General features: G+C 40.4%; 1 protein-coding gene across 1 annotated transcript in view; it reads right to left on the bottom strand.

Moving 5' to 3' along the window:
- gabrr2a (gamma-aminobutyric acid type A receptor subunit rho2a) overlaps positions 1–22,762 on the bottom strand; it is a 63,998-nt gene that overhangs the window by 13,179 nt on the left and 28,057 nt on the right. Inside the window, exons 3-5 of the mRNA XM_004082154.5 lie at positions 18,674–18,741; positions 16,408–16,631; positions 689–771 (exon numbers count right to left, since the gene is read on the bottom strand). Of these exons, the coding sequence (XP_004082202.1) occupies positions 689–771; positions 16,408–16,631; positions 18,674–18,741 (375 nt within the window). The remainder of the gene's footprint in view (positions 1–688; positions 772–16,407; positions 16,632–18,673; positions 18,742–22,762) is intronic.

The following is a 22,762-nucleotide window of genomic DNA, read 5'->3' as shown; positions in this document are numbered from 1 at the left end:
CAGGAAAATTGCTACTCCACAAAAACAAAATCCAAATATTGAAGAAAAAAATGGTTAAAATACTAATTTTTATAAAGAAATTGTATTACTTTTGAAATTCATTGATATTGCTGAGACTCTTTCACTTTAACAGTTGAACAATGTTACAAAACAGTCCGAATAAAAGTAAAAAAAAGTAAAAGAATCATAACTGACTTTGCTTTGCTCAACAAAAACACAAAACTGCCCCTTTAATTACAGACACTGGTTGAATAAAACCCCCACCTCTTGTTTGTAGTCAGCTCTGATAAGCTTCACCCTGCAGTGACCCGGAACAGGATGAAATAACTTTAATAGATGGAAAGCTCAGCTGCTTGCTTTTCTGTGCTCACATTTACGCCAATAATTTGTTGCCTTTTCATCCCTTATGAAACACTTTTTCTCTGTGTGTAAAACAGTCCCACAGCCTTCAGATTGAATCTGTTGGCATTTTTTTTTTTTTTTTAGATTTTAATCTGGATTAACTGATAAACTTCTATAAAAGGGTTTCCTGCACATCTGCTGTCTGTCCTCATTGCCTCCCAGCTTCATGTGTCCGAGTTGGAGGCAAATCAACGCTCTTTAACCTGCTGTGTGTGTTTTTTTTTTTTTTATTAGTAGCAGCCTCTTCTTAGTGCTGGAATCAGATCGCTGAGCAGCATTTACTTACAGCTCTCCAGCTCCAGAGAGCAGGTCTGCGAGTCCAGAGGGAAGCGGCTGAAGTCCATGTTGCAGGCAGCTGTCACCGTCACTCTGTTCAGCAGAAACAAACAAAGTGAAAGATGAGGACACGCTGCACGCAATGACATGATGGCACATCCAGAGCTGTTGCCTTTGACTCTTTTCTGGAGAAAAGATTTGTTGAGATTTCAGACTCTCTGCAATGAATTCACCTAATGGGAATCGAAATTTGTGAAATTGTACCAATAAATAAACCAATAACAATTATAAAAATATACGCTTTTATATTTTCAGACATATTAATCAAAAAAAATTGCTCAAAAGTATCTAATCAGTGTGGAGGTGAACAGGGGTCCATTATATTTGTATGCTCTTTTGATTATGCATTTACTTGATCCTATATATGCGTGAATATTGTATTGTGAAATATGATTGTTTCCTGCCTGATGTGCCGGGGTCAGCAGCAGGCCTGTCTGTGACTCCTGGTCTCTGTTTTCTTTTTGTGCTGCAGTGTTTAGGGAACAGAGACACCTGCGGACTGCAAACTAGATTTGCATCCTTGAGTGGTGTAAAAAATATCTCGCACGTACAGACGCAGAGTCTAATGACATATTTTGCAGGACAATATAAACAATATAAAAAGTTTTACTGCTTGGGAGGGTGAGAGAGCAGACAACGACGAAGTCTCAAATGGTTGTGTTTTTCATCTCTCCCCTTTTGCAAGAGGTTTGTAATTTCATACAGACTCTGTGTGATTTTTTTTCCTGTCCTTTCAGGATTTTCCTTCACCTTTTTATTGACAACTTCATCCAATCACTTTGCCCCGACTTTGGTCCTAAAAAGATTTTTTGAAAGTCACACTTTTAATTTAAACATAAGAAAAAAATGTTATAACCTACATATGGTAATTTTGCTTTCTCTATTTAAATTAAACATTTTAACATAAATATAATGTTGGTCATTTTTGTGTAAAATTTACTTATTATGTTGCTATTATGCAATTGTTCAAATTTTGTAGCTGTTTTTGCATAAACATGAAAAAAATATTGCTTTACTTAAAAAGAAATCCCTTTTTTTTTAAAAAGTGTTAAATCATTTCTCTGCATTAGTGTAAATAAGCGGCTTCATAAAATTATTGCCTGTTTACCAGACAAACTTTTTTATATCTTTTTCTCATCTATGATAAGTTTCTTATTTTGTATTGCAGAATAAAAGCTGAACTTTAACCCTACCCTTTAACATCCCTCACATTCTCCGCCGGCTCTTACTTGATTTTTGGATCAAGTTTAAAGTCCTTCCGCTCATTTTTAAGGACATTCACAAAGTTGCTTCTCTGTGTCTCCCAGGTATCAACATTTCCACTCCCTCCTTAGATCCTCTTCCTCTGTTCATTTCTCCATCCTTCCTACAACTATGGGGAGCAAAGCTTTCAGTCACTCTGCTCCCCACCTCTAAAACGCACTTCCTTCTGACCTCGGAAAACCACTTCATTCACTCTTTTCAAATCCTCCCTCAAAAAAAATCTGTTTAAACTTCCTTCCATTCCGTGACCATAACAACGGTGTCTTACTCTTATTTGAACCTGACATTTAGGTTTGTATCTTTTGTACCTATCCAGTTTTATGTCTTTTATAACGCGTGATAGTGTGAGTTTTGACTTTTATGCGAATTTCTTGCTACATGAGGCTCAGAATCGTGCATTCAAGCGACCACTTTCAATGAAAAGTGTTTACAAACGCACGTAAATGCCTGTCTTAGGCTTGGCATTCAAAACCATCACATTCACGCATCACTACACAAGTTTAGTTCGTTTTTAGGTGGCCACTGAACGTGCGTTGAAAGTCAAACCAGTTGACCAATCAGGGACTCGGATTCCATAATGACTTATGGGTAGTGTCTTTTTTTTTTAAAAAAAAGGAAGCGCCAAAAGCCTAAAAATTAATTATGAAAAAAAAAATACGTGCTGTTTGTGCCAGGCAAGAGTTAGACACCAAATCTTTAATATGGTGCGAGGTTTTTGCGCATTCTTGAACGCGCATTACAGTCCTAGTGTAAATGTGGCGTCAGGGATTTTCTTTGTCTTGTTCAGTGTACATTTTATGCTGCTTGAAAATCTAAATGTTTTGCACAAAACAAAAAAGTTACACGTTTGTGCTACTAAATGTGAGAGAAGCTGAAAACTGAGAATTTTAATCCTTCACTTTAGCTCACATTGGGATGCATGTCTTAGCGCAGGGATCTCTCTCTGTTCATGAACACAAAGGAAATAACAGCTTGATCTTTTGAATGCAGATTACAGAGTTTTGGTTGTAGCTGATCCTCAAAAATAGCAGCAAAACTCAGCAGACACTGCCTCCAAAAATATCCTGGTAAATGTTAAAATTCAAACAGCTCTTTAACGCAGGTTTTGTCTGTCTGTTCCTTTGTCTCACCCCGCCTCGCCCTGATCTCTGATCCGCCGTCTTTTGAAAAACACAGACAAAGACTTGTCAGACACACATCACCATTCCCCTCTCGTTTCAAATATTCTCTACTGACAAATTTAAGGCCAACTTTGAAGTGTTGGTAAATCTGAAACGTAAAAAGATTGAGCCTTCAGGCTATTAGTAGTTTCAGCCACTAAGTCATACAAGGTAACATTTTTTTGAAAAATGTTTCATGGGTACCTGTGTCGGGCAGCTAAGTTTAGCTGGAAAAACTTTGTGTAATCAAAAATGATGTTATAAAATACCTTACCTCACAGAGAAAGTATTCTAAATTTAACACAGTTTATTGAAGCTTTCGGACCAAAACTCTTTAGCCTTTGTTAGGAGTGATTAGAAACAGAATAGTTTGAAACTCCCTTTTACATTTTATTACACTAACTTTTACTTTTTATCACATCAATGGCTTAAACTTGGTTCACTATGTATTATCATCTCAAAATTATATTACATTCGAAGACAGCACAACCAAGACTATTGTCTCGCAACATTCCTTTAACATCCTCCCCTCTTTGTGTGTTCTGGCAAATGTCTGTGATAACCTCAGAGAGATCTGACACTTTAGGTTCTCTGACCTTCGAACATCTAGCCCGCAACAGTCCGTGGGTGGTTTTTTCACACCATGATCCATCGGATGAGGTTCTGAATATGCAAATGCAAGGTATTTATACCAAGCCTATTTCTGAGTTCCTTTGTTCGGACTCTGATGCAACAACCCTGTTCATCTGTCTGTAACCCTGCGTACAAAGTTGTGCTCTTTGTACGAAGTAAAACCTCCACAAAAGATAAGTAACTGTCTCTGAGTCATTATTCATTCATTTCTGTGTGCAAGAAACTGACGGGGTACGAACCTAACATTTAATACAGTCCTTTCTAGAGAATCCAGTTTCTTCACAACCTTTAATGCAAAAAGAGCCATTTGGTCCTGTTTCTTACTGACCAAAACCCAGTGAAAGCTGTAAAATCCCAGTTAATCCTATAGAAAAAAACTGTAGTTTTGTTTTTGTTGCCATTAAGCCATTCATTGATAAAATGTAACTTTTAAATATTTACAATAATTTAATTAGAATATTCATTCCTTCCTTCATGGGAATAAATGAAAATGAATGAATGAATAATTAGAATATATGTTTCCAAATATAAAATTGGAACTCTTTTTTAAATTTTGACAGGAGTTCATGTAAGGATCTTTCAAAATAAAACACACGCTGAGTCAAATAAAATCCTCCTGTTGCTTCAGATTTACTTGAATTAGAAATGCTAGAAAGTCAAGTCAAACATGGTGTTTTCTACAATTCTGACTTTGGAGCACCTTCATCCCTTTTCTCCTTTTCTTACTCAACGTAAACATGACAACATGTGTAGAATACTTTTTATTGTATTTCATATTTACATGTAAATGCAATTAAATACTTTGTGAAAGTTGCCTCTAGACAACTAGCAACTAGACACTGTAGTACAGTAGAAGATAAGAATATTACCTTTAAACTAATTAAACCACTCTGACAATAGATTAAACCCTTGTTACCATTACCTTGCTTGTATGTTAAAAATCTTAATATAAACCACAAAACTTAATTAACGACCTACTTAAAAACAAATTGTGTTTTTGGTGTTTTTAACACATTCTTGTAACATTTTTTCTGATGTGGAAAGACATATATAAAGAAAATTAAGGTTAAAACAGTGTTTCTGAGCATTTCTTTTTTATTTTTTATTTTTTTTTATTAAACTTGTTCTGTCAAACAGCTGAGCAAACAGATTAGAGCTGAAGGCTTTTTGTGTTGGACAGGTTTTACAATCACAAAAAGAGGTTATATAGCTTCGAGAAACTAGAGTGTAGATTTGTATAAACCCCTTTTTGTTGTATTATTTTTTATTTATTTGTTACATTTAGTGTGTGGGGAGGGAGAGGGGAAGAATGTGAGGGGAGGGTGGAAGAGAGTAAAAGGAAGAAAGGTGAAAAGGTGGGGGATACAAGCACTGATTTGAATAAGTTATTATTTTAAGCTGTAACAATTATACCAGATCTGCTGGAATTTCTGAGCTTTCTTTATTCAAGTTATGATGAATCAGAAGGACACGGACAAATGCCGTTCAAAAAACGTAGTTGTTAAGCAAAAATTAAAATTGGAAGGTCTCAAGCTCCCTGCCACGATTCAGTCTCATGCATCCACTTGTGGCCGACTAGATCCATGTACGTCTTTGTTTTCCTGGTCTGAGCTGACATCTGGCTCAAAACTGTACGGCTAGATAGCTCCAGTATTGCTCGCCATTTCTGTTGCACAAATAACATTAGGTTGGAGTTGTGCAGGGCTGTAAGCTAGTGGGAGACAGTGTAAACAAATGGATGATGGGAAACTAGCGCAGGCTTACTCCACGCCAATAGTCCCGCCCACAACTTAGAAGTGAATTTCTAATAAACTCCTGCCACTCTGCAGAAAATGTCCTAGAAAACAATACAGGCTTTTTGATTTTGGCTAAAAACAGCAAAATCATAATTAAAAGAGCACTGGGAACATTTTGAAAATAGATCAAAAAATGATTGGAGTGGGTCTTTAACTAAAACAAATGAACCCAAACCACAAACCCATTATTTATTAAAATCACAAGATTTTTTTTCCAAAGCCAAAGAGAGACAAAGAGGGGATGTGGCTACAGAGCCACAAGTCGCAGACCCCTTTAAAATGACAAACACATTTTAAATTAATACTGTTGAAGATTACCTGCTGCTCTCAGATTGTTGTCTTTGAGCACGATCAAGCACAAGTCTCATACACTCCGGTTCAGGTTTCACTGTCTTTGCTCATATGAACATGACAGCAATGACAACCTTAGAGTGGGCAGCTTTTAGTGCTGTGGTCAGTGACTTCAAGAAGGCTGGGTTCTCTGAACTGACACTTAAGCACTAATGATCATCAGGGCCCATCCTGTTTTTTGAGAGTATTCAGACACACTAACTCCTTCCCATGTTATTTAAATTCAAGCAGCTTTCATCAAAATAGGTTTCCTTTATTGTGCCCAAACACAATTATAAAAACACAAAACCATGGTCTCACATTAGGTCTGTATCAAATCCATCTGATTTGAGGGGAAGACCAGTGCCACTCTGCAGGAGTGGAGCTGTGTTTGAAATGAAACCAAGCCACAGAGGAGCTGTCCTGAAAGCACTTTTGATCTGTAGTGGAGCCGTGACTGCCTAAAGTAGAACTGGCTGTTCCTCAGTTCAACTACTGAAAGGCACTGTTGGAAAAAGTTGACCTAAGGGGAAAAATGCCTCCAAAAATAGATTTGTACAGAAAATCACAGTTGAAAAACAATAATTCAAAAGTGGAACAAAACTGACTGGTGCTCAGTGCGCAAATCTGATCTAACAACATAAAGGCAGTATTTGGTACATTAACTATGTAGAATCAATGCAGCCTGCTTGACACTTATTGATCTTTAACCCATTTGATTTCTCCCAGCCTCAGTACTGGCTGTGCAAATCCAATACTCCCAAAGAATCTAGGACAGATTTAGTGACAAAGTGTTTCACTCACCATGAAACCTAATTAGAATTGAAAGCTCCTATAATCTGCCGTTCTGATGCAAAATCAGCCAATCATCAAGGGTCAGCCTCACAGATCTGGTTAACCACAGGATGACATGGGTGGAGGAGGAACTTCACCTCTGGCTCAGTTACCATAGTTAACACTACCATGGTAGTGTTAACTACTACAGTTATATACTCTGCCAGTTACAACTCCAAACAAAGAGGAGTTGCTGTTTTAATTAATAAAAATCTTAATTTTACTCATAAGGATACAGTTACTGACCCAGAAGGCAGATTTGTAATCATTAATATATCCATTCAGAATAAGGACTATTGTATAGTGAGTATTTATGGTCCTAATGTTGACGACTCTTCCTTCTTTCACAGATTCTTCACCTCACTCTCAGTTCACTCTGACTCCACAATCATTATAGGAGGAGACTTCAACCTTGTTTTGGACCCTGAACTTGACAGACTCAGCACAGCAGCAAACCAGCGTACATGGCGGTCTGCAAGTATTCTAAAGCAGTACATGAATGATCTGGGTCTCTGCGACGCGTGGCGCTCATGTCACCCAAGCACTAAAGGGTTCACCTTTTTTTCTCCAGTTCACTATTCACACTCCCGTTTAGACTATTTATTAATCAGTAACTCTCTTTTAAAAAATATTCAAAGCTCCAATATCCATCCAATTATTATCAGTGATCATGCACCAGTCTCTGTAAACATTTCTAGGGAAAAATCCACACCCTCTGGTACAACCTGGAGGTTTAATACGTCTCTGTTAAAGGACCAGGAATTTCTTGAATTCTTTAAAAAAGAGTGGGCAACCTTCTTAGACTTCAACAATACTCCAGACATCCCACCGTGCGTTCTTTGGGAAGCAGCAAAGGCAGTCATGAGAGGGAAAATCATTTCTTATTCAACGCACAAAAAACGCAAAGAGAAAGCAGATTTATTAGAATTAGAAAATAAAATCAAAACCCTGGAGACTGCGTATGCTGCTTCTGCACAGGAACGCATTCTGGGAGATCTGAAAAATTTAAAGCTGCAGTTAAATGACATCATTAATAAACAAACACAATTTCAAATACAAAGGCTACGACTTGAAAGATTTGAAAACTCTAATAAATCTGGCAAATTTCTGGCTAATCAGCTTAAAATTAACAGAGAAAAATCATCAATCACCTCTATTATGGACCAAACAGGAAATGTCACCCATGACCCGGTCAAAATTAATAACGAATTTGAAAACTTTTATAAAAACCTGTACACACCGCAGATCAATCCGTCAGAGCAAAGTATTGACTCATTTCTTAATAATGTAAACCTACCCAGGCTAAATGAGGATCAAATCACAAACTTAGATTCTCCGCTCTTGCCGTCTGAACTTCATGAAGCTCTGTTACTTATGCCCAATGGTAAAGCACCAGGGCCTGATGGCTTTCCTGCTGAGTTTTATAAAGAATTCTGGGAACAACTGGCACCAACATTTTATAAAACTGTCACATCTATTAATGAGAGCCAATCAATGCCACCTAACATGAACTCAGCCAACATAATTCTTCTTCTAAAACCAGACAAAGATCCCACTAGTCCTTCAAGCTATCGCCCCATTTCTTTAATCAATGCAGATGTAAAAATTATCTGCAAAGCACTAGCACAGAGAATAGAAAAAATCACTCCTCACATAATTCACTTCGACCAGACTGGATTCATCAAAGGCAGACACTCGGATGATAATGTCCGTAGACTAGTTAATATAATAGACTTTGCCACCATTAAAAAACAGGAAATGACGGTACTATCGCTGGATGCTGAAAAAGCCTTTGACAGAGTTAATTGGAAGTTCCTTATTGCTGCCCTCCATAAGTTTGGTTTTGGAGAAGCATTCATCAATTGGATCAAAATATTATATCACAACCCCAATGCATCAGTTAGAACTAATAAACAGACTTCAAACAGGTTTTTTCTTGGAAGAGGAACCAGACAGGGCTGCCCACTCTCTCCTTCTCTTTTTGCTATATTCATTGAGCCTTTAGCTGCAGCAATAAGACAGAATGAGAGCATTATAGGAATAAAAACCAAACACAGCCATCATAAAATTAGTCTTTATGCGGATGACATATTACTGTTTTTAAGGAATTTACATTCTGTAAATGAAACAGCAATGATCATAAATGAATTCTCCTCCATATCAGACTATTCCATTAATTGGAATAAGTCTGTTTTATTACCACTCAACAGGAATATGGAACAAAGACTCACAATTCCAGTTAAAACAGGAAATATCAAATATCTGGGTATCTACTTTTCCCCCAAACTATCAGAACTGGTGCAGCTAAACCACACCCCATTACTGAAAAGCATACAGGACGATCTAACACGCTGGACCAACCTGCCTCTGTCCCTTATGGGCAAGGTAGCCACGGTTAAAATGAAAATCTTACCCAAGGTTAATTATCTCTTCTCAATGATTCCCACACAACCGCCATTAAAATGGTTCAAAACATTAGACTCATCCATATCAAGCTTTCTATGGAACAACAAACCTGCAAGAATTAGTCTAAAAACTTTAAAATCTGCAAAAAGCTGTGGAGGATTAGAACTACCTAATTTCCACAAATACTTTCTGGCAAATAGATTACAATATATCTTAAAATGGTTAAAAAATAATCCAGAAACCAACTCATGGTTAGACTTGGAACAGGTGTTATGTGGAAAGATCAACCTGTCACAGCTACCATTTATTAGCCAAACAGTTAAAAAACAGGATTGTTTCAAAAGCATTAATATAAATGCCACCTTAACAGCCTGGTGGGAATTTCTCAAAATATCAAAATCATCAATTCAACCGTGCAAAATGACACCCATCTGGAACAACCCGGACATCCTTATTAACAAAAAAATGATTCACTTCCCAGCTTGGCAAGCAGGGGGCATAAAACAACTAGAGCACGTAATTATTGATAGAAGATTCATAACCCCCCAGGAACTTCAAGACAAACATGGAATAAATAACTTCTTGGAATATCAGCAACTTAAATCAAGTATTACTAAAAAGTATAAAATTAAAGACGACGATTTAAAGCTACCAGATGTAGTTACCACTCTGATTAATTTTTCAATGAATAGAACTCTCTCCAAAATATACAAACTTTTATGTAATTTAGATAACAATATTGCCCTTCCAACAAAAAAATGGGATGCAGATTTGAGCATCAGCACAGATGAAAGCTTCTGGTCAGAACTTTGTCTAAACACCTTTAAACTGACAAAAAGTCCAAATCTGCAGCTAATCCATCTCAAAACTCTTCACAGAATTTACTACACTGGACAGAGGATGTTCAAGATGGGTCTCAGTAACTCAGACATTTGCGAGCACTGTGATAATAATCTACCCGACAGCTACATGCACGCACTGTGGTTCTGCACTCCTGTCAGGGCTCTCTGGCAGCAGGTATGTGCCGATTTATCAGTCTGGCTTAAGGTTTCAATCACTGCCTCACCGTCACTTTGTGTGCTTGGTGACATGAGTGCCATCGATATAGAAGAAGGATTAGCATCTATCATTTTCATAACTCTTTGTATTGCCAAAAAAACTATTTTAATAAATTGGAAAAACAAGAAAAATATAAACATAAGTCAACACAGAAATCTGCTGTTTGATCATATCAGCTTGGAAAAAATGTCAGCCCAAAGCTCAAGTAACTTTGAAAGAATTCAGTCTCTCTGGTCTCCTGTGGTTGACTCCATGACTTAGGGGGTGGAGGGCCTGGTCGTCGCTGCTCCTTGCCCTTCTGCCGTGGTTTGGGGTGGGGGTCGGGGCTTCCGGTGCCTGGCGGGGGCGGTGGGGGGCTCCGTTGGTCGGGGGGTCGGGTCCGGTGCCTGGGTGGGGCGGGCTGGGGCGCTGCGTGGTCCTCTGGGCTTGGGTGTGGGGGTGCGTGGTGGGGGGGTGGGGTGGTGGTCTGGCTTGGCTTGGGGGGGTGGTCCCTTTGCCTGTGCTGGGGGGGGTTGGCGGGGGGCCCTGCTCGGGTGGGGGGGGCCCAGCGGCGCCGGATGGGCTGCCCATCTGCACCTGGGGCTGGGATCGGCCCTTCCCTGGCTCTGGGACGGGACGGGACAACCCTCTCGGGGCCCCCGGTCGCTCTGGGTGTCACCCGCTTCGGCTGCGGGGTCTGGGGTGGGGTGGGGTGGGGGGCTTGTCGGCCCTGTCCTGTGGGGGGGCGTTCTGGGGGGGAGGGGGGGCCCATTATTAGTACGGGTCGGGGGGGCTAGCGGGTCGGGGTCTCCGCTGAGGCAATCAGTGGTTGCCTCGGCCGGTTGGCCTCCTCGGTCCCGTCGAGGCCTGACCAGAGCTCTTCTAGGGCCGGCGTCTGGGGGTGGGGGCCTGGGCTTGCTCCGGGGGGGGGCGACGCTTTCTGGCTCCTCTCTCTCTGTGTGGGGTGGGTGGTGCCGGGCCTGGGGTGTCGGCGCCTCCGGGGGTGGGCCCCTGGGCTGGGTGGCCCTGGCCCCTTTGCTGGGGGTGGGCTGGGGGACGGCTGTTTGACCACCGGGGGACAGTCTACCAGCTGTCCCCAACTTACCCCCTTCCTTATATAACCTCATATTAGGGTGAGGGGGTGGGGGGTTTAGCCTGCGATGCGCCTTGGGGGGGGGCTACTTGGGAGTGGCCCCCCTCCTATGGTTGCCGTATGGAGTGGGCCCCCCCTCTTTCGGTTTTATTTGCACCTTAGACACGTAGGGTCCTTGGTAGGGGGGGTGCTTGGACATCACTGCCAGCAAGCAGCAGATGTCCTCCTGGCACCCTACCCGCCAATTTTAACCGCACCTTAGACATTTAGGGCCCCTTGGTGTGGAGGGTGAGGGGACATCACTGTGAGTAATCAGGAGATGTCCCCTTAGTGCCCTACTCGCCAATTTTAACTGCACCCCCCCTTAGTACACACACCCCTCCCCCTTCAATATATACATTCAAACATAAACACACACACATGCACACAAACACCCTCTCAAACACCCATACACGCACACACATTTTACAAGGAAGGTGGGACCTGGGTCCATCTGTCCCCTACCCCGTCCCTGGTGGGGGGTGTGGGCCCCTTGGCGATGGCGGCCGTGTCCCTTGGGTGCCGGCTCCCTGGGCCCGGCGGTGCTCTCTCCGCACGGTGGGGGGGTTCATATTACACCTGAGCCGGGGGTGTTCGTGTCCCTGGGGGGTGGGTCCTGGTCCTTGCCCCTGGGCGCTGGGCCCCGCCAAACTTCCAACATGGCCGAGCCTGGTCGGGCCATATTTATAACATCCCTTATGGGCCGCCCTTTTTTCCCCGGGGTTCCCCCCTCCTGGGCGGGGGCGGCGTGCCCCTGCCTTGCTCCTACCTGGACCAACCGTGGGCCGGGTGGGTGGCTGCCTGGAGTGCGGAGCGGGTCTCCCTTGGGGGGTCCTGGCTCGTACCTGGGGTCGGGGCGGGGGGATGCCCGGAACTCCTGGGTGGTGGTGGGGTGCTCGTCTGGGGCTGTGGGCGTCCCTCTCCGGTGGGGCCCTGCGTTGGGCTCTTCCGGCGCGGCGGGGGGCTGCTTTCCTGGCTGGGCTGGGGCGGCGCTCTCTTTCCCTCTGCGCCTCCCTGCTCTCTGGCTCTGGGGGCCTCGCGGCGGTCCTGCTGGCCCTGGCCTGGGTGGCGGTCTTGGTCGCCCGGGGGGCGGTTGTTCCCTGCCTGTTCCCGTGTGGCGCTGGGGGAATTCCGGCTGCCGCTGCTGCTGCGGCGGGGGTATGGGTGTGGGGGTGGCTGGGCGCTCCTCCTCCTTCTTTTCACATTCCACCATCCATTTTAGAAGAACATAAACACTCACCTGAGCACAGGTGTTAGCTCACCTTTGCACTAATAGTTTGCATGATTGAATGAATGAAAGATTTCACACTAGTTGGTTTAAAGGCATAAGTATGCGTTCGTGAACACTATCTGTTTTGTGTGCATGTTGACATGTGGACATTTCTGCGGCTAGCAGGTGTGTTGATAATATTTGAGTGTGTGTGAACAGGCCCCGCCCTTTTTGTACTACATTTGAACCGTACCGTAACGATAAACAACCAGTAAACCTGCCTGCTCTATGCTGCTTCATGGTCTTACCCCCCTTCCCCTCCTATTATCACCCTCCTACCCCCCCCTCTCTCTAACGTCCCTCTCTCTTGTTCCCCTCTTTCCTTTTCCGTCCGGTCCAACACCAAAGATTTTCAAACATGATTGAAATTAATAAAGTTTGGCCTCAATTACAAAAGGGGTTTATTCAGACATACCTTTGGTTTGTCTGAAGATGAATAACCCCTCTTGTTAGAATAAAATATGTCCAACACAAGAGGCCCTCAGCTCTCATCTGTTTGCCTAGCTGTTGGACAGGACAAGTTAAAAAGAAAAAAAAAAAAAAAAAAAAAACACTACCATGGTAAACGCCACAATGAAGTTCTCTGAAGTTACACGCTTTCTGACTCCTCTGCCTGCCTGGATCCTCAAGCTGCTCTTTGATTGATCATTTCCTCGCCACAACAGCAGATCGGATCAGCTCAGTCGGTCATCAACAAAGTAGTCAGTCTGAGTTTAGAATAAAATGTATTAATTTCTGAAAGACTGAACATGAACGCAGCTGTAAGGCTGTGAATAAAAGCATGCTCATAAAAAGCTGCCATCAGGAGTTTACATAGAAGTGCTGAAGCCAATGGACTCAGTCTTAAGTGAAGACTTAGGAGTTTTCTGGTGCTTGTACATAAGAAATGGCCTATGTGACCCCTCCCCTGTGGTGTTTCAAACAGTAAGGCAAGGCTCCAAGAAGCCCGAATCCCATAGACTTCAATAACGAAATAAACAGCCGTTACTCAGTTATTCTATTTGTCAGAATAACCATTCTTGCTATGCTACAGATTTTAACATTTTCTTGGTAATCCTTTTTTTTCATAATATTTTCCTGTAGTTGATGTTTTTTAAGTCATGATCTGACCAAGGGGATTCATCCATTATAAAATGGACCCATTAAGCCAGACCAAACCGTACGATTTTTGGGCTCATTGGCAGAATGTCATTAAGATAAAAGGCAGTGCCAAACCAGCACCAGCGTATTATTCCTCTTCGCCACCCGCAATCCTCTCTCATACAACATTACATGACTTGTATATATGAAGTACTAAAAAGCCAAGTAGAAAAAAATGAGCAGCTGGATGACCTTCATTGTTGTTGTCATTAGCTGTAGTCTCAAAACTACGCAATCAGTTTACAACCCAAATACGAAATGACGGTCCAACTTTTGCTTGCCAGAATTGCCTGGACCATTCTGAACCAGAACAGATCAGACCGTACCGCTCAGTGGAAACAAGGCATAGTCTTGACAATTTTGACTCTAAATCAGACTGATCAGGTGTTGGACCAAAATTAAATAAACATTTTGGGGAATTTTGGTTGAATTTTTCCTGGTTTTTGAATTTCTTGCAAGATTGTGCTTGAAATATCAAATTCTCCCTCTTCTTTAAAATCACTCAAAGGTAAGATATATTTTTTTTACAATCATTCTTAAAGTTAAGTCACCATTTCTCCTGCTTTTTATTCATGAAAACTACATAAAATAATTCATAGAAACTACAAAAATAATTCAAGACTGGTTTAGAAATACCTCTTTTCAACCTTTTCCAATTTTCAAACAATTTTCCTAAACACATAAAAACGAATAAACATTTGTGGAATTCCTATTTTGCTCATTACAATCCATTCAACTTTTTAAATGTATTACTGTAAAAATATTATAAAAAGCCATCTTATTTTTACCTAAACAAGAGAACCTAGTTTGAGAAAAATGTTGAAAAATGTTACCGTTTCCTTCAGTTGAAATTTACAAAACAAAAATACAAATTGATCTGAAAGGTTTATTTAAAAGGATTGCCTGAGAAAAAGATCTGCTTTGAAAATGTAAAGTCTGTGGTGCATAAAAGCAGATCTAAAGTCCACCCTTTGGGCAAAATGTAAAAACCTCTGGATCCAGATTGATGTTATTCATGTTGGAAAGAGTCAGTAGTAATTGTGCCAACTTCAGAATTCGTCCCGCTGTCATTAAAAAAGATAAAACTGAAAACAATGAACCTTAAACACAGACGCATATTCATTTTAATTGTGAAAGATTGATTTAGTGGTTCAAGTGACCCTGAAATATTTGGTTTTGTGATGCTGTTGGTCGAGCAGACAAGACAAAAATAATTCTGTCCTGTCAGAATCGTTAGGAATCCGCTCTAAACTGGCCAAAGCCCATATTTCCCATGACACCACTCATCACAGTCTGGTACACACATTGCTAACTCTGCTGCAGACTGATGGCATGATTGAGATTATTTTCTCAGAGCTGAACACAGTGTTAGACAAGAAAATCCATCAAGGGCCCCGAGATTTCATTTCCCCCCAAATATCGATCGCTTTACTACAACAGTCCTCTTACAGTGAATAGTCCTCTGTGGTGCAGTCACATCCAGAATCCAAACGTGTAATTGGTAACCCCCCCCCAAAAAAAAAGGTTTGACTGATTCCCTTGTAAACAACAGCCCTGATGTGCCTTTCACCCTAATCAATCACATTCCACAGTTCTTAGCAGCATCTCTGTGATTCAAACCAACAGAACAACGAGCACCACAAACACGGTAAACGAGTCGCTTAAAGAGTCATCAATACCTTCTACAGTCAGGAAAATACTGATGTTTCGTTTCTGATCATTGAAGATTTTTTTGTACTGACAGTTTCACTGCTTCTTTTTTTGACCAGTCTTAGAATTTTTTTGAGGTTTGACATCCTGGTGGCAATTTAAGGCCACTAAGGTAGCATCTCAGTTTTACCTTTGGACCTCACCTGAAAGGCAGAAATGTCCCAATCCCAAAAAAGGTCAGGGCCTTTTGTTATTACATCTGAAAAACGTCTTAGAGTCAAAGAAACTGGGGAGTTGTGTCCCCACTCATATTTCTGACTCTTGGTAGATTCGAGGGGTGTACTGTTGATATAAAACTGGTGTAATCTATATTTAATAATATAAAACTTTAGTTTAAATGTTTAAAGATTTTAGCTGTAAAGCCATTCTGACTGAGTAACACATGCATCTTCATTTTAAAGACCCACTCCGATCATCTTTTGATCTATTTTCAAAGTGGTCCCGTAATCTTTTAATGATTTTTGCCGTTTTTGCAGAGTGGCAGGAGTTCATTAGAAATTTGACTCTGAGTTGTGGGCGGGACTGTTACATGGAACAACCCTGCCCCTCTTCCCATCACCTTACTTGAGAAATTTGTTTACACGCTCTTGCTAGCTTACAGCCCCTCACGCCCCCAACCTAACATTACCGGTGAAACTAAAATCTTGAGCAATATTGGACAGTTTAAAACCAGATGCCATGACGTTTATGTATCAATTTGTCTACAACTGTACGCATCAGAATGAAGGGAAGGAGGGAGCTTGTGGCTGTCCAGGATATTTTCTACACTCTTTTTCAAATGCCATTTTTTTCACTCCAATTTGAATAAAGAAATACTCAGAAATGCTATTTTCAGCTTAACTTCCTTTATATATCTCATCCATCATCCGAAAAATGCAACATGTTAAAAAACCACCAAAAACCCAACATTCATCGGAGTGGGTCTTTAAGGACCACGGACGCCATCACGTTACTGACCTCAAGCTGTAGAGCACGTGACCATCAGGAAAGACTCGCAGCATGATGTTGTCTGTGGTTGTGTCATGAATGAAGGACCTCTTGGAGTGGACAAAGAAGACATCAGGGACCCAGATCTTCTTCACCAGACGGCCATCAAATGTCATGCTCTTGTTGGTGCTACTGCTGAATGAAAGCCGCTCATCCTTCCAGTAGTGCCTGAGGTACAACGTCATGGTGAAGTCCTGGTGGGGTCATATCGTTGAGAATGAGCACCATTCCAAACACGAAATGACATTGTTCAAGAGGTAAATAGATACTTTTACTGATCCTGATGAACATCTGAAGGTTCATGCTGTTCCTTAAAGCAATGATGTTCAAATGTAATGACACTTAATGTAAACAGAGACTGTCAAAAAGCATTCAAACTGTATTTTTGGGGGGAAAGGCATAATATTGTCAGTGAGAATCCCCAAATAGGTGATGGCTATTGTAGAAAATAGGTGATTGTGTCTAATGGATACATGAGTTAACAAATAAATGGAAGACTGAAGCTCCGTTAATATCTGACTCCTCTTGATCTCTTTTTTTATTTTGTTTTTGCCTCCAGTCTTTGTCCTTTTTTTGTTTGTCATTTGTTGTCAGATTTATGTGTAATTGTGTTTTATAGGATGTGGTAACATCATCATATTTGTTGAGAGGTTTATAGGCTTTGTTTTGTTTTAGATTTTTGGTTTTGTTTGTATAATTCTGTATAATTGTGTAATTAATTATAACTTAAAATAAGAAGCTAAAAAAATAAAATAGTTGATTGTGAAAAGATTAATTAAAAAAACTAACTAAATATGTATTAACCCGATCATCTCTGATGTTGAAGGCAGAACAGGTTCATATATTTGGTCAGAATTTTAAATGTCTTATTGTGAACTTTTGCAGCTCAGCAAGATTCAGGCTCTGACATTTCTCTGTTTATTCTTCTAAACCAGATGTTTTGGGTGGATGCTGGGGGGCTATTTAAGCTCAGTGGAGAGATGCACCTTCCCCAACATGTCCTGAATCTATTGTGGGCACCACTACAGTTGAAAAATACCCATAACATCTTACTAAGAAGCAGCTCATGAGAGATCTTGATGAAAAGTTAAAATCATCCAAATCTACCGGTAGTATCTTGCTTTATAGAGGATCCCCCAGAATGACTTAAATCTGGTGCTAGTTTTGGTTGTGCCAAGTGTAAAGTGACCACAGATTTTATGACCTGCCTTAACAAGGCATTAAGCAAGAACCCTCAGATATCCACTAATAAGCTCAACCGTGTCTTTAATACAGCAAAGTGTTGTAATGCAGTAACATCATTTTCTGATGTTTCTTTGAAAAATCATGCACCCACCTTCCAGTTCTTTCTAACCAGGATGTAGAAAATGCTGGAACTCTTTGAAAGAACACTGAAAGTTAACACTAAAAAAGCGATTTATCAACATTTACCATATTCAAAAAATTTGATTTTACATTAAAAGACAAACACATTTACAGTTTGGTTTTAAAGACATATTATTTTCCATTGCTTTATTGGCCTATTTATAACAATTGTTTGTCATTGTGGGGAGAACTGGTTGTTTCGATTTTAATAAAACTCCATTTACTGTGCAGAATACCAGCAGTAACAGCAGTGTGTCTATTTTTAAGAAAGAAGTAACATTTCTTGTAACCATTGGTGCATTGCCCTTTTTATTTGACACAAAAGACACTAAATCAGTTATACAATGCTCGACTTTACCTTATTCAAAACAAGGCTCCTGACACTAAATTTTCTTTGATAATGGTGAAATGTTTTGTTTTTAAGCTCCAGATTCATTCTAATTTCTTGTTCACCATAGTTCGCCAATTCTACAGCTTTGAAGGCTCTGATAAAAAAAAAAAAAGCTTCTGTGAAGATGCCCTTAAATATCACACTGAGCCCCTGACCATGACTTCAGCTCGTCTGAAAGGCTTTATAAAAAGCAGGTTCCACCCAAGTGTCCAACTGAGACGAACACAGGAGCAGTGATGCTGGAAATTTCTACCATGACAGGGTAAGCAGCGCAGCTCATACAGAGAAGGCTCTCAGCACTGAACTCCAGTTTTCACACCCTTTTTTACCCATTTACTCCACTGGAGTCATTCAAAAGCAAGACCCTGTTTCTGCCTGAAACAGGCCGTCCGTTCTGTAGAAAAAAGGCATTTTACATCATCCTGCAGATCTTCTGCATAAACTGTCAAACATGGTGTGAAGAAACAGAAGATTTCTTACCATGTCCACCTCAGAGATGCTGTCCAAGCTCTCCACTTGAACATCCACCCCCACAGGGATTGCAGGACCTGCCGAGCAACATTGCATCATCAACCAATTGCACAAACACTGACTGCAGAACAGAGTCTTGCCTGGTAAAGAATTCTTCATTTATGAAGTATGGACGTACTGATTTACCAACAACACTTAGAAAAGGCAGACAGTCAGGAATGCAGCACAAACTGGAGCATTCTTCTTGTTATTGTTTGCTGCAAAGATTTATAGTTTCAAAATAATGCCTAGTTTTTGTCTGTGCGGTGGCTCTAAAGACCCACTCCGAGCATCTTTTGTGCACTTTTAAAAACTTTCCCAGCGGTCTTTTAATTAGGATTGTCATTTATAGCCAAAATAAAAATGTTGTTGTTTTCTAGGACATAGTTTCTGCAGATTGGCAGGGGTTTATTAGAAATTTGCCTCTGAGTTGTGGGTGCGACTGTTGGCGCTGAGCAACTCCATCTGTGACCCACCCAGCGTATTTTCCACGTCACAAAAAAAATCTTTTTCAAACATCATTTCTTCGTCTGCTCCTTATTCACAATAATTTAAATTAAAAAGAAAATCAGAAATTGAAATTTAAGCTTCATTTTTATTGTATTTGTCCTCCATCATCAGAAAAAATTCACAACATAAATAAAAATATATATAAAAATACACAATTTTCCTCACAGTGGGGCTTTAATACCTATCATCTGTTGGTGTCAGTTTATTGTGTTTTCTAAAATCCTCAGTCAATGCAATCATCCACCGGGGAATCCTGCAGCACTTTATACTGACCTCTGCCGATGATCTGTACAGAGATCCTGATTTCATTTTCTAGCAGGATTTGGCTTCTGCCTACTTTGCTAAATGGGTTCAATAACTGCCCAGGAAACAAGCCTAACCTAAAGACACTAAAAAAAAAAAATGTATGGAATGTTGTCAAAAAGAAGAGAAAACACCAGACCCAACAACGCAGATGACCTGAAGGAAGCTTTAAGAGCAACATGGGCTTCCATTACACCCACGCAGTGCCAATCACCTCCATGCCAAAGCAAATGTATTCAGGGAAAAGGAGGCCCATCTAAGGACATGGGAATGAAAATGATATTAGCTTTTTATTATCTGAATGACATAATAATTAAAATGACAGGATATAAAGTCTTGAAAAATAAAATGGGAATTTTATTTTTTGAATTGCCTACAAAAATGATTTAACTTGTCATGAAATTTTTGCTTTTGTTTTAGATATATTTGTGCACACATCAGTGAATTAGTCAGTGGTTCAGTGCAAAACAAATGTCAAACTATAAGTTTTGTGCAGTAATTGAATATTAAAATAAGAAAAAGTCTTTTACGTTAGAAGTGTTCTAAACTGAAAACGGTATTGCTGAAAGACTAAATGATTTTATACTATGAAAAAATTAACGAAACAAATAAACACAATTTCTCACAGCATTTACAAAAGTTTTAGTCAAAGCACTTGTCAGCAGGTCTGTTTTTAAAAAAAATAAATAGGTCAAAAGTGGATGCTGTGGGTTATGTTTCATCAGCACTCGTTTTCAGAAAAAGGGATAATCCAGAATAAAAAACCTTGAACTCTTGAATTTTTCAACATCGTTTTCACCAGTCATCCCAAGTAAATGTGCTTTTCCAGCCTGTTGAGCCATTTCTTGTTCCTATGTTTCCTCTTCGTCTGAACAAAGTGTCGTTTGTGGGGTAACAGCTGTGTGATGGCATAACAGATTGCTTCCTGCTCTAATCTAAGCTGCAAACAGAGAGAACTGCTGCCAGCTTAATCTGCTGCAGCAGCGCCTGGCGTGCAGCCTGGCCACGCAGCACCCGAGATCCACCGGCTGCAGCAGGCAGTCCGTTCCAATAAAGTCAAGATCTCCAGATGGCACCTGGATGAACCAGCTTCCACGAGCTGAAAGCTTTTGCTCTAAAAAATAACCAAGAAACTAAGGTGACTGAATTCAATACAATTCAATTTTATTTGTATAGCCCAAATTCCCAACAACTGTCGTATCAATGGGCTTCGTATCGGTAATTGTAAGGTAAACATACCATCAAAAAGGATCATAAATGCATAGAATTTAATAGGATAATACTAAACTTTAACTAAACAGATTAAACTAAACTGGACATCCCTGCCCTTAGACCCTCCTTCGCGGCAAGGAAAAACTCCTAAAAAAAACGGATTCCGGAAAAAACGACGAAACCTCGGGGGTGTCCACATGAAGGAGGGATCCTCCCCCAGGACGGACAGGCAACGTACCAGAACTCATAGAGAGGAATTAACGTATCTAACTCTACAACTACATATAAGTCCAGGAAATGATCTTCATCCAGGTGAAGTTGGGGGAACGAGGATCCACAGCCAGGTGTAGGTGTAGGAGCAGTAGTAGAGGCAAGCCAGAAGCCAGAAGATGCAAGACTGAAGTTTGGGAAATTCCAGAAACGGAAGCTCTAATTGTTATAGTTTTATGGATTAAGTATGCAGACTTTCAGAAATAAAAGTGTTTGATCTAAAGTTCTATAAGATTGATGGAGTGAGGGCAAAACTTCACATCAGACGAAATAGCCCTCTTTGATCAACCGTCTTATCTTCTCACTTCGGAATCAAACAGCGGACGGGGAATTTATCACCAGCTGACAAAAACAAACTTTTATGTTTCAATAAAGCTTTTTCAAGTACACAGTTCTGTAATGTTCTAGCTGCTTACAGCTGTACTGAACAGTGAGTTAAAAAAAACAGTTTACTAAAAATAAAAAGTTCACCCTCGATCCAGTAAAACGTCTAGTTTTTTTCCCCACATATTGAAATGCCAGGGTTATAAGATCTTATTTATGACTAAAGTTTTTTTTAGGTAATCTACTGTGTTTTTAAGATGCTAAAAGACAGAACAAGCACCAAAACCCGCCACTGAAGCAAGTTTTGCCCATAAATATGTAGCTGGTTCATCAGTTCATCAAAGCCCTGCAGCAGATCTGGAACCAATCTGCATCAGACGTACCTAAAGCTGTGTGCTCATCAAAGTGGCCTCATTTCAGGCTTACCCTACATGATGCTTCTCAACTGTGTTTAGAAACAGACACTGTCAGGTGTTTCTAACTCTGCATGCTCACAAATGAATGACTGAATGAGCAAAAAGAAAAAATAGTAAAGATAAATGAATGGTGGAATGGACATAATGAGAAAAATAACAATGTGGAGTTTAAAAAAAATCAATGGACTGGCAGGTGAATAAATGAAAGATGAATGACAGTATGAGATGTATGGATGGAACACTGGATAAGAAATGAAAGAGAAATCCTTCCAGAAAACCTTTTGTTAGAATGACTGGACAGACACACAGACATAGGTAGATAGAGGTAGGCGGTGAATTGAAAATATGAAGGAGCAAAATATCTAAATATGTGTTTAACTGATGGATGCATGGAGGGATTGATTGAGAGATGGACAAATTATAGGACTGACAGAGTGAGAGACAGATAAAAAGATATACAGAAGAAACAGTAGGATGGATGGATAGCTGGATGAATGGATGAACGGATTGATGGAGAGTTGGATGGATAGGTGGACTGACGGATAGATGAACTGATGGATGGATGGATGGATGGATGAATTGGTGGGTGGGTTGACTGAAGGATGGATGGATGGATAGATAAGTGGACTGAAGGATAGGTGAACTGGAAGATGTATGGATGGGTTGATAAACAAATGAATGGATGGCTGGCTGGATGGATGGATGGAGGGTTAGACTAAAGAATAGACGAATGGATGGGTAGACTAAAGCATGGACGGTCAGATTGATGGATGGGTAAGTGGGTGGGAAAGCTGAAGGATGGATGGATGGATAGATGGATGGCCTTACAGATGTGAGCATTCATAGATGAGTTAACTGTAGAAATAAAAATAATAAGAGATTTCAAGAAGATTTATTTGTCATTGTCAGTGAAACAATAAAAATATGTTTGGAGCATCAACAACAGCTACTCAGTTCAATTCACCAAATAAATACCCAATGGATAAATAAATAACCAAAGTGCAGCATCAGTACAAAAGGGAAC

Source organism: Oryzias latipes, chromosome 22 (assembly GCF_053564925.1).
Source record: "Oryzias latipes strain Hd-rR chromosome 22, Olatipes_Hd-rR_3.1".
NCBI classification, from domain to species: Eukaryota; Metazoa; Chordata; class Actinopteri; order Beloniformes; family Adrianichthyidae; genus Oryzias; species Oryzias latipes.
This window is presented reverse-complemented; position numbering and strand designations above follow the sequence as displayed.